The sequence below is a fragment of the Triturus cristatus genome, chromosome 4_2 (genome assembly GCF_964204655.1).
Source record: "Triturus cristatus chromosome 4_2, aTriCri1.1, whole genome shotgun sequence".
NCBI classification, from domain to species: domain Eukaryota; kingdom Metazoa; phylum Chordata; class Amphibia; order Caudata; family Salamandridae; genus Triturus; species Triturus cristatus.
In genome coordinates this window covers 140,825,406-140,838,072 of record NC_140586.1, presented here as the reverse complement: position 1 = coordinate 140,838,072, position 12,667 = coordinate 140,825,406, and the positions used below count along the sequence as shown (strand labels likewise).

Below are 12,667 nucleotides of genomic sequence, written 5' to 3'. Positions count from 1 at the left end.
GCCTTTAGAGAACTCCCTCTTTTTGTCTCCCCCCTCTTTCTTCTGGGGGGCGCCCTGTCCAGCCCCTTGGAAATTACCTCCAGTCCCTTTTGAGGATACCCGGGTACTCGCCCAGATATCCACCTCCTCTGCAAGCTTCCTGGGATTAGTTAGCTTGCTGTCTACTAGGTGCTGACGCAGCTCCGGAAAACTTTTCTCGAGGAGGTGCTCCTTTAAAATTAAATTGTACAGTCCCTCATAGTCCTTGACATCACTGCCCTGCACCCAGCCCTCTAAGGCCTTCCTAGCATAGTCCAAGAAGTCCACCCAATTCTGGGTGGACAACTTCTGACTGCCCTGAAACCTCTGCCTGAATTTTTCAGGGGTCAGCCCAAATTTCCTCACTAGGGCTACCTTCATGACGGGGTACCTGGTCTGGTCTGGCTGTTCTAGCGCTAATAAGGCATCCCTCCCCACCGGAGGCATATACCTATACAGGCCACCCCCCACTGAGCTTTGGGGACCCCATGGGCTCTTAAAGAAACCTCATAGGCAGCCAGCCATTTTCAATGTCATCCCCTATACCATAGCTAGCAACTACATCTTTGGGCAGGTAGGGCCTGGACTTTCTCGGGACTTCTCTCGGTATGCTGCCACCATTAGGACTGCTGGGGGTTCCAATTTGAAGGGCTTTGAGCTCTAACTCCTTTAAGTGGAGCTCATGGAGGAACCTCCTCTCCTCCCTCTCCTTTTCCAACCGGGCCAGATCCATTCTAAGCTGCCTCTCTTCCCTTCGGTCAGCTAGGTCAGCAGAGGACAAGCTCCCCCCTGAGGTGCTACTTCCCACCCTTGATGGGGCCCTGGACCCAACGTCCTTATTATCGCTCCCAGGGGGAAGAAGGACTTCCGGTTCTTCTAGGAGGTCTAGTCCTGGTTCTTCCTCCCGTTTCCCGCTAGGGTGGGCCATAACCCAGGCTCTTAAGCTTGCTTGGAGCTCTGTTTTCTTCGCCCCCTGCTTAAAGAATACCTCCCGTCCCTGGCAGAATTCCTTCAATTGGGCCACTGTATACTCCTCCAGCCTACCCAATTCGAATTCCATCCTACCAGATGGGACCCCAACACAGTCAACAAGAACTTTACTCTGGAAGACTTTCCCAAGAAAGGAAATATACAGGACAATTTTAAAAAAACTCCAATTAGGAAAACAATCTGGAGAAAACTCCAGTTAAAACAATCAATCAAGTGTAGGTGGTGATGCGCACAAAACTGCCACTAAGCGGATGCAAGCACTGAATAACAATCCCACCTCTGAGCACCAACTTGTTGGACCTAGTGTCCTAGGGGTAGCTTGGCTTAAGTTAACAGGCATTCATCTCAACATGGCGTCTCGTGTTTGCATCCTCCTCAGTCGGCAATCCAGCGCGACACCACTCAAAAAGGACACTACACTGATTGTATTTTAACGTTTACTAGAATTCTTCCAACTTTCTTACTTTACAGGAATTCTCAGTTCCACATGACAGAAATGAACATTATACTTGCATTTAAGATGACAGTTCTATTCAAACAATACATTTCATACAGTAGTTTCTGAAACACCCTCTGAGCGTTTCCCACCCTGAATCGGGAGACCTAGTTACATTTCTACAGGGCGTGCTTCAGATCACATTTCAAAAGAACATTTAGTCCCCTCTAAATATTCGATCTGAGGGTTCCCCTCACCGCTGTACTTCGGGACTCTTATACTGACAATTCTATCCAATTTCCGCCTTCTAGGCGCTACGTTGGACCTTCACTGGCTGGCAACTCAGTGATCCATTCTAGACAGTCTGCCGAGCTCTGCTTATTTCTTGACAATCAACCCATCACATTTTCATTAACATGGAATTCGATCTCCAGCTGTCACTGACTGGGAGATCGTCCCTTCCCACACTGTGCGACAGGACTGTATTCCCCAATAGTCAGTCTTGTGTCAAATGCAGTCACTTTCCCTCTACTATTCGCCAAGAACTGGTGTTCCCCACAGTAACTGACCTCAAGGGATACCAGGACACTTCCTGCCCACTGCAACGTACTCCCACGGGCCCTCTGGGGACTCCCTTATCGCCCCCACTTCTCCTACTAGTGCCCCGCTTACTGTGTTCGTGCTGGTCGTCCTGCGAGTAGCTTAATCCTGAACTGAAGGATCTTGTTTCCGGGTGTCTGAACTCACGACACCCGATGGGGAAATCTTGCCGAAGGGTCGGAGGACGTCTCACTAGGCACCCCACCGAAATGCCTCACCCAACGCTTACTTGTAGAGAGGGTGTCCTCCGTTGCCGCTGGCCTTCCCTCGACGCTTCCTACCGCTATGGGCCTCACTTCCTTGGGGGCTTGGCCAGCCGGCCGGGCCCCGGGTCGATTCAGACTCCGTTGCAGGATGCCCCGATACTTCCAGCATCAGTGTCAGACGGGGCGCGGCCTTCCGGGGTTACTGGCAGCAGAGAGGGGCGGCGCTACGGCCCCTTTCACGTGACATGAGGATGCCGGCCTCTAAGCCGGTCGCGTCTCGCTCCTCTCAGGCAATTCTCCTCACCTGGGCAGCGGCGTCGCGGCTCACCCGCTCCTCACAGGGAGCCCAACCACAAGCTCCTGCAAGCCGTGAACCACCTCCGGAGGATGCCAGGAGTCCCCCACGATCTCGGGACGATGACGGTGACCAGTTCTGGTAGGGTCTTAAGGAGGGAAATCGAAGGGGGGGGGCCCAAATTAAGGGTGCCAGTAATTCTTTGGTGCAGCTGGATTGGAGTCCAGAATCTTCCTTGTTCCGGGAAGTGGCCACAGGTGAATCCCAAGATAACGTTGTCCACCAGATCTCCGACGGCGTTCAGGGCCCGGTCACAAGGTTAGGGGTGACGTCACCTGGTTTGGAAGTTTGTGCAGGCCCTTAAGCCTGTCTGTTCCTTTTCAGGCACAACCACCTCCTCACACAGGCGCCTTACTCCTGATGCCACACAGTCCTCTCTGAAAAACCTAAAATGGCCGCTCTCCTGTCACCTCTATTTATCACCTTGGACCTGACTTGCCAGAGAGGCCCAGCAGAAGGTTCTGGAATCTCCCATAGCAGTCATGGTCCAGGTGCTGAAGTGACAGTTGGAGCCACCATTTTATGAATATCACCTTCCTCATCTATTCCCCTCAGAGGAGCACCTTGCGCCTTTCCCTCATGTGGTGACTATGAGGCGCCCAGAACCTCTACACCAGCACCCAAAAAGTTTGGTAGACAGAAAAAAATGAGAAGGGGAAAAGGGACAAAAATAATAAAATGAGGAGGGAACTGCCAAAGGGCTGACAGGTCTAACAATGCCCATGTGTGTTGTATCTAAATAAGATAGACTGGAATAGATAAAGGTAGGCGGGTGGGCGTGTGTAGATCTGCAGCTCTACATGCCAAGAACAGATGCATACTGGTAAGTAGCATTTGCCGTTCGAGGCATATGAGCTGCAGATTACACACTGTGCATAGATTATACAGCAGTACCCATCCTTAGCGGCGACCACCCGTATCTGTTGCAGTGGTTTGAAATAACGTTTTGAGTACAGCCTGGCCCACACTAGCCTGTTACTTAGTTTGCACATCTACACAACAGTGTTTAGTGAAAGTGTGCGGTGTTGACCATGTAGCTGCTCTGCAGATATCATCTAATGGGATGTTCCCTAGAAATGCCATTGAAGCCCCTATTTTACAAGTAGAGTGGGCTTTAGGGGGAACGGATAGCGTTCGTTTTGCATTGTGGTAGCAAATCTGAATGCATTTGACAATCCACCTAGCTATCCCTGACTTGGAGATGGGGTTGCCTTTGTGTGGTGGTGAGAAAGAGACAAAGAGTGGTTTGGTCTTACAAAAAGGTTGTGTTCTCTCGATGTAGCAGAGTAAGGCTCGTTTGACATCTAATGTGTGAAGAGCTCTTTCTGCAACGGACTGTGGTTACGAGAAGAATGCTGGTAGTTCTACAGATTGGTTTAGGTGAAAAGGAGAAATGACTTTAGGGAGGAATTTTGGGTTACTACGGAGAACAACCTTGTTATGGTGCATTTGGAGAAAAGGTTCTTGAATGGTAAGTGGTTGTATCTCACTGTCCCTTCTGAGGGAAGTGATGGCTACAAGAAAGGCGGTTTTCCATGTTAGGAATTGAAGTTCACATTTGTGTAGAGGTTCAAAGGGAGGTCCCATTAGTCTGGTAAGAACTATATTTAGGTTCCACACAGGTGAGGGTGGCACTCTGGGGGGAATTATTCTTTTGAGGCCTTCCATGAAGGCTTTAATGGCAGGTACTCTAAAAAGTGATAGATGTTGCCTGTTTTGTAGATAAGCTGCTATGGCTGCAATGTGCAGTCTAATGGACGTATAGGCTAGATTGCATCTTTGTAGGTGTAGTAAATAGCCTATGATGTGTGGAATGGACACATCTAGGGGACTGATGGTATTGTTGTGACAATACACAACAAAACGTTTCCACTTGGCTGCGTACCAAGCTCTAGTGGTGGGTCGCCTAGCTTCTTTAATGACGTTCATGCAGTCAGGGGGAAGATTTAGATAACCGAATTCTAGGATTTCAGGAGCCAGATCGCAAGGTTGAGCTGAGCTGGGTCCGGGTGCCTGATCTCTCCATGGTTCTGGGTTAAGAGGTGTGGAGAGAGGTGTAACTTTTGGTGCGGTACTACAGATAGTTCCAGCAGTGTGGTGTACCACGGTTGTCTGGCCCAAGTTGGAGCTACTAGGATTAGCGTGAGGGAGTGTTGTTGTAGTTTGCGCACCACTAATGGAATGAGTGGGAGAGGCGGAAAAGCGTATGCAAATCTGCCTGACCAGTTCATCCATATCGCATTGCCTTTGGACAATAAGTGTGGATATCTGGCGGCGAAGCTTGGGCATTTGGCGTTTTCGTGGGTGGCGAAGAGGTCGATCTGTGGATACCCCCACATTTGAAAGTACGGGTGAATAACTTGTGGGTGGAGTTCTCACTCGTGGAGTTGTTGTGTTTGTCTGCTGAGCAGATATGCCATAGTGTTTTGGACTCCTGAGACATGCTGGGCTAGGAGAAAGATTTTCTGGGGAATGGCCCATCTCCATATGCTCTGTGCTAGCTGAGAGAGCTGTGGAGAGTGTGTGCCGCCTTGTTTTTGTATATAGTACATGGCTGTCATGTTGTCTGTGCGGACTAGGACTGCTTTGCCTGAAATCTGTGTTTGAAAAGATTTTAGGGCTAAAAATATGGCTAGTAACACCAGATGGTTGATGTGGAGTAACTTTTGTTGAGGTGTCCATCTGCCCTGTATGGTGTGATGTAATAGGTGAGCTCCCCAGCCGGAGAGCAATACGTCCGTTGTCAGTACTACCTGAGGAACCGGGTCCAGGAACGGTCGCCCTTTTGAAAGGTTTTTCAAAAGGGCGACCGTTGGTAGATCTGGTGTCTACCAACACCAGATCTGTTAATTGACCCTGGGCCTGGTTCCATTGGCGTGCTAGGCACTCTTGGAGAGGACGCATCTGGAGTCTTGCGTGGGGTACTATGAATATGCAAGAGGCCATCATTCCTATTAGTTGCATGAACACTCGAGCTGGAAGAGAGTGTTGTGGCTGAAATTTTGCGTGTAGAGCTTGAATGCTTGCTATCCTGGCAGGACTGGGGTAGGCTAGCGCTCTTGGTGTCTATAGTGGCACCCAGATATTGTTTTACGTGGGACGGTTGGAGATGGGACTTTGCGTGGTTTACCATGAAGCCCAGTTGGTGAAGTAGTTGGATAGTGGCGTGCGTGTATTGTACACACTGGTTGTATGAACTGGCTTTTATTAGCCAGTCGTCTAGGTATGGGAAGTCCTGGATGTGTTGTCTCCGCAGGTGTGCTGCCACTACTGCTAGGCACTTGGTGAATACTCGTGGTGCTGTGGTGACTCCAAATGGGAGTACTTTGAATTGGTAGTGTTGGCCGTCCACTACAAATCTGAGGAACTTCCTGTGAGCGTTGTGAATGGGAATGTGGAAATAGGCGTCTTTGAGGTCTAAAGTGGTCAGGAAATCGTTGTGGGAGAGCAGTGGAAGTACCTGCTGAAGTGTTACCATGTGAAAATTGTCTGAGTGTATGTATTGGTTTAGGGGCCTGAGGTCTAGGATGGGTCGTAGAGTGTCGTCCCTTTTTGGTATGAGAAAATATAGGGAGTAGACACCCATATTTTGTTGGTTGGTAGGAACCCTTTCTATCGCCCCCTTTTGTAGGAGGGAGATTACCTTCTGCTTTAGTAGTGTTAGATGTTCCTGTGACATTGGGCGTTGTCGGGGTGGAATTTTTTTTGGGGGGGGGGGGGGGGGGGGGGGGGAGATAGATATTAGTTCTAGGCAGTAGCCTGACCCGAATTATTTGTGTTACCCATTTGTCTGAGGTGATGGTAGTCCAGACAGGAAGGAAATTGTGGAGTCTGCCCCTGACCGGAGTGGGATGGTCTGGGGGGAGTGGAGGGGAGTCATTGAGTAGGTGCGGAGGCAGAGCGGGCGGTGTTTGTCTTGCCCCTGCCTTTATTATTGTTGCCTCTGTAGCCGCCTCTTTGGTAACCCCTTGAAAAGGTGGATTGGGTAGGGGCCTTATATGAAGTGGAAGCGGTGTCAGAGGAGTAGCCTCTGGATGTGCTCCGAAAGGAAGAGCGGCGAAAGGAGCGCTTGGGAGGGTGTAAGGCTCCCATAGATCGCCGTTTCGGTGTCTTTTTTCATTTTTTCCAGGGCCTTATCCACTTTTGGACCGAACAGATGTTCCTGGTCAAAGAGGAGGTTAAGGATAGAAGCTTGCACTTCTGGTTTAAAACCCAAGAGCCTTAGCCAGGCATGGCGACGGAGGAGGGTGCTGATATTAATGGCTCTGGAGGTGGTGTCAGCTGCATCCAGGGCACAGCGGATGGAGGTATTGGTAATGGTTTTGCCCTCCTGAATTAACTCATTTGCCCTATTTTTATATTTGTCAGGGAGATGTTGCATTATGGCTTCTAGTTCGTCATAATGGGCCCTGTCGTATCTTGCCAGTAGCGCTTGTGTATTAGCGATGCGCCATATGTTGGCAGCTTGGGATGCGGAGCGCTTGCCCGATGCGTTCAAGAGTTTTGACTCTTTATCAGGTGGTGGTGCTTCGCCTGACGCTTGGGAGTTTGCTCTCTTTCGTGCTATAGACACTACTAGGGAATCTAGTGGTGCTCGCCCTCTGATGTAGGCGGGATCTGTAGGGGCAGGTTTATATTTTTTGTCAATGCGCTGGTTAATGACCCTGGTTCTGACCGGGTCTTTAAAGACCTCTGGCGCGTGTTTGATAACCCCTTTGAGCATGGGCAGTATGGAGGTGGCCCTATGCGTGGTATCAAAAGTATCGAGAAGGAAGTCCTCCTCCACGGGGTCGGTATGGAGATCTACCCCGTGATAGTGTGCAGCCCTTTGGAGTAAGTGGTTGAACCCTAATGAGTCTTCTGGTGGGGATGGTCTCGAAGGGTAGAGATCATCTTGCGGGACGTTAGGGATGTCAGGGATGTTATAGTTGTCCCATGGGTCTGGGGAGCCTGTGGGAGTGGGGTCCCCTGTAGGCAAGTCATGGGGTACGTCCCCTATGTAACGATAGACATCATCATTATCATCATGCGGAGAGGGTGTGGGGGGGAATGATGAGGGGGGGGGGGGGGAGTTGGAGGAGGGGAAGGTGGAGGAGGTGGTGAAAGCATTCTGAAAGGGGAGGTAGCAGAATCTTTCCTCCTAGGAGGTGGAGCTGGGGCAGGCTTTTCCAGCTGTCTCTTTCTGATGCTGAGCATCAAATGTCCGGTTTTGGGGTCCTTGATCAATGTCTTTTGCAATGGATCAGGTGTAAAAAGTTCTTCCGAGGGTGGTTTGTCCGTCGGCGGCGAAGGCACCGGGGTCGTTGGTTTGCTTGTTTTAGAGTCTGCGCTAGTCCATTGTTTGGAACTATGCGGCCGGGAAAGGGCTGTCTGTTTACTCGGTGCCGAGATGGTTTTCGGCTTCGAGATATCAGTGTGGGTGGCCTTGTGTTTTTTTGCTCGGTTCCGGGGATGGTGTCGGTACCGAGGAGCTGGTTTTCGGCACCGAGTGTTTCGGTGTGGAGCTCGGTGCCGAGGAGGAGGCCATTTTCTTTTTCGGCGTCGGTGCGGAGGAGTGTTTCTCGGCACCGACGGTGGGCTGGCTCGAGCCCGAGCCGCCGAAGCAGTGTGTTTGGTCTTCCCTAGGCCTGGAGGCGAAGGCGTGACCGAAGCCTTTTTCTGTGCCGTCGAGGGTGTGGGGGGGGGGCTTCAGTACTCACGACCCTCTGTGCCGGAGTGATGTCCTCCACATCTGAATCGTCGGCTTCGGAGGCGCTGACGAGGCCCTCGTCGGTGTCTTGTCCTTCTGGAGCGTCGACGCCTTCCCCGAAGATGTTGTCTGGAATCGTCATCGACGAGTGTGCAATGGTTCTTCTCGCCCTTCGGTCTCGAATGGTTTTCTTGGACCGGAAGGACTTGCACGTCGGACAGTCTCGAGCCTCGTGTTCAGGGGAGAGGCAGAGGTTACAGACTTCGTGAAGGTCGGTGTGGGGGAATTTGGACCCACATCGAGGGCACTTCTTGAAAGGAGTCCTTTCCATTAGCCAGGACCGAAGCTTGGGTAGGCCCGAAGGCCGTCGTCGACGACTGGAATCGAAGGTCTTGATCGAGGAGAGCCGCGTCGAGTGTGGAGTTCGCGATCGAAAACAATACCGCGAATGGGGTGAGGATTGCGCGTCGATAGAGGAACTGGAAACTGTTCGGAACCTGAGCGCGAAGATCACATCAGAGCCCGATGGCGGAAAAAAACAATCTGAGGATGGAGCCAAAGCCCATGCGCAATACGATCCAAAGGAGGAGTCACATACCTCGTGACTTCCAAAGACTTTCCAAGAGGAAAAACAACTGCAAACATCCGGCCCCAACACCAGATGGCGATCTATGCACAGTGTGTAATCTGCAGCTCATATGCCTCGAACATTCTATTTTAAGGCTGTCACTTCATCCCGGACACCTACCCTCATTATCACACTCATTCCCATGCAGCTGCATTCACTCTCCTCAAAACTAAGAATCAAAAAGACTCCACTAGCCAACCTGTCTTTACATTGAAGACCCAAAATGCTGCCTTGCCTAGAGTTGAAACTGTTTTACGGGCAAAAGGCTGGTCCACTTCATGCCATATTTAGTTTTTGGTAGTATTGTCATAGGTTAATTTGGTATTTGCGGTTATCTTGGGTATGCCCAGTTAACTGGATTTTGCATAGCTACCTCTTGTGTTTTCATGCACTGCCATTTTTTTTTTTTTAAGCAGGAGAGCAGACCACTGGCAAGATATATGACCTACTCTTAAGGACGGCTTCATCGCATCACAGGCTTACCTCTCGAGACCTCATGAGGTAGCGCACCATGCGACCCCGCAGCACTGCCAGAGTCTGATTATCAAAGTCTGGAGAACTCATACCTGTGAGAGAGAAATATGAATCATTACAAAGCCATTAGAAAATGCATATTTTGCAACAAAACATGTTACTTCAGCAACCGGGCCAAATGTCTGGACTCTTGGGGTACTATCGCAGCATACCCTAGAGGGAGCAGTTTGTCTGACAGAGTCACTTACATGCTGGGTTCTTTACGAAAGTATAACATTAGGACAGTTTCTTCAATACCAACCCAAACCACTCTCACCCAACCTCAACAAATAGGGGGTGGAGTCTCTTTGCTCCTGCCTTCTTGAGTACCCCCAAGGGACAGAATCTAGTCGACAACCTTCTAAATGGGCTGGGTTCCTTGCGAAAGGGCCACATAGTCTGAGCGTCTTGTGATAGAACCCAGTGAGGGATGAGCTTTGTAACAGATCATGCTACAAATGCCTAAACTTCAAGTGATAGGCCCCATCAGTCTAGGGTGAAATTCAAGTCATAATATATACCCCTCTTCTGTTCCCTGTGGGCTGAGTACTATGGGCTTGTGCTCCCAGGGGCTGTAGTCCCATCATTAAACCTGCTAGGGGTAGGGTTCTTTGCAACAGTGTACAGCAGGGACTGAATTCTATGTTCGAGTGCACCCGTCTCCTCCCAGGTAGGAAATCCCTATACTACCACTCGGAAAGGTTTCTCTCCCTGCCCCATGTTGCAAGGCCCCTCCCCAGGTGCTGGACTGTGCGTGACAGATCTCCCACAGGACTCTGGAGGCTACTGCAACCAGTGGAAAGCCTCCTCAAGGACTGGACACTCAGTGTACCCTATTGGGGCTGCACATTCTGCTATAGTACCCCAAGTACTTGAATTACCAGTGATGCTGTCTACCAGGACTTGCCACTTGTGCAGCTCCTGTTCCAGCTGGCGGATTTCCCGTTTCTGTCGCCGGTCTGCTACTGTTAGTTCTGCATAGAAAAAAAAGAGAAAAGCTGATTAGAGCCTATGTTGTTTGGGGGACACCAGGAGGAAGACAGCGAACACTTCTGCTCTGTCTAAGCTACACAGATGCCACATCAATAAATTTAGCAGAACTGGGTCTGACATTAAGAGATTGGGAAATATAGATACTTCGCATCTACTAGCAGTTAACCTCTTCAGCGCGGCGCGGATTACCGCGCCGTGCTGAAGGTTCAGTGCGCGGGCGGGGCCATGACATGCGCACAGCGCAACCGACGCGCATGAAGGAACCGCTCCGTCACTCGCATCGAAGGGGTTAAGTGCTGTGGGAAGGGAAGGACCCGATCTGCAGCCTACTCAACTCTTCTGCGACATCGTGGTGCAGCACATGTGCTGATCGGTGCCTTTTCTACATCTTAGTAGGGGGCAAGCTGAAGTCCTCCACCTTGCTGCAGAGCAGGCTGATTAACTCTGCACCGCTATACTAGTGTGAGCAAAGTTGAGCTCACCGCCTTTTTCTCAGTCATGACTGAGGTGGATCAGACCCATTTTATAATTTTGGTGCAAAGTCACTTGAAGCTTATCTTCATCCTCTCTCTGTAGTCTTGGTGCTGAAAGTCTTAACAGCCCTGCTTTTCTTTGCCGTTTTAGAGTGGACAGCAAGTTATCCTGTTGCTCCTTGCAACCCCAAAGCTTATCAATCCTTTTGAAAAGTAGTGTTAACCCAACGACACAGAGCCTGAAACACTGCCCGGATTCTGCACATTTACCTGATTACGAAACATACAGTTAACTACCCTCCCTTTTAATGTACTTGTGTACTAGTAGCATGACCTCATTAAGACTCATTTTAGAGTCATCTCATACTCTCGTCTTGTATCCAGACTGAGCATCGAAGATCCCTGGAGGGAAGACAAAAATAGCATGCATCTTATGAGATATACACATTCCATGCCCAGTCAGAATAGGGGCATATACAATTACCTGTTTCCTAGTATGCTGAAGAATGGTTTACTTCAGAGGGAGTAGAAATCTGCAAGCTACAAGGAGCAGCTTTGCCAAAGAAACATGCATGTGCATGGTGTGGCTTGCTGACTGCTTGCCTCCAAGGACTTAGTGGTCACAGTTTTTAATCCCATCCTGTATCAGTGCTTGACAACTGATGCAGGTCTGAACCAGTACAAAACAGGGAAGTGGAGGTGAGGATAAGATGAGGGAACAGACCTGGGCTGAGACACATGAAGCATGACTTCTCTTGCAACACCTGCGGGCTGTTTAAAAGAGTTGCTTGTTGGTCCCTGGTTGTCCTCGTGCTGAATTTGCATAACAGTGCCTTAAATTAAGTAAGGCCACCGACTCACCATTCTTTTGGAAGGCACATGCTCTCTCCATTCTTGCCCTTATGTAATCTGCCTGCAATTTACCTTTATGTCTTCTGCAATGTACTTTATGAAAGAGCTTAAAAGCGTACCACTTATATTCTATGATGGTATCAGTGGGAGTTTGAAAGTATTAGCACACTATGGCCACTGCCTATCTGAATCTTTTCCACTGAATACTCATACTGCAGTCTAGGGGTTTCTCAGTGAAGTTGCACAATTGCTAAACAAGGGACCATCAAAAAGATGCAAAAATAGCAATGCGAAAAGTGGTTTTGAAAATATAGACCAGCAACACAAATACTAATAACTCTGAGTTAACGAAGACAAAGCAAGGCTCTGCAGAAGTACAAACAAACAAGTTATCCTCAGTAACACTCTTTCTGGTGGATACTCTATCTAGCCACAGATTCCTCACTATTAGAATATCTCAAGGATCAGGAAGCTTTCACAGCACTGTTCCCGCACACTACTATGTGGTGCCATGATGCTCTGTGTTGTCTCTGTTCCAACCCGGAAGTGATTGGGTGTAGCCCCAGATCTGTGCCACTAATGCGTGCAGATGTCAGTTTGTTTATGGACTCCTTCTGCAACCTCAGAAGCAGAGCACAAAACAATTAGTGGTACAAGTGTTCAGATCTCATGTTTAGAAACCATGTGACATAGAAAAGAAGAGGCCACTCCACAGAACGGGTGGTAGGAGGGCAGTGAGGAATCTGCTGATAATGTATTCACCAGAAAGATAATTACCGAAGGTAAGTAACTTGTTCTTCTGATGAATATTTCTAACTGCAGATTTCTCAACTTTAGAATTGATACCATGGCAGTACCTTCCAAGTTGGAGAATCTGTTGAGTGGGCTCAGACCAGAACGTCCAGCAGACTGTA

At 49.5% G+C, this 12,667-nt stretch overlaps 1 protein-coding gene across 4 annotated transcripts in view; it reads right to left on the bottom strand.

The window, feature by feature from the left end:
- LOC146833172 (microspherule protein 1) overlaps window positions 1–12,667 on the bottom strand; it is a 329,726-nt gene that overhangs the window by 25,468 nt on the left and 291,591 nt on the right. For all 4 annotated transcript variants that reach the window (XM_085600822.1, XM_085600820.1, XM_085600821.1 and 1 more), the window contains exons 11-12: window positions 10,317–10,409; window positions 9,406–9,488 (exon numbers count right to left, since the gene is read on the bottom strand). In XM_085600822.1, coding sequence (XP_085456948.1) covers window positions 9,406–9,488; window positions 10,317–10,409 — 176 coding nt within the window. The remainder of the gene's footprint in view (window positions 1–9,405; window positions 9,489–10,316; window positions 10,410–12,667) is intronic.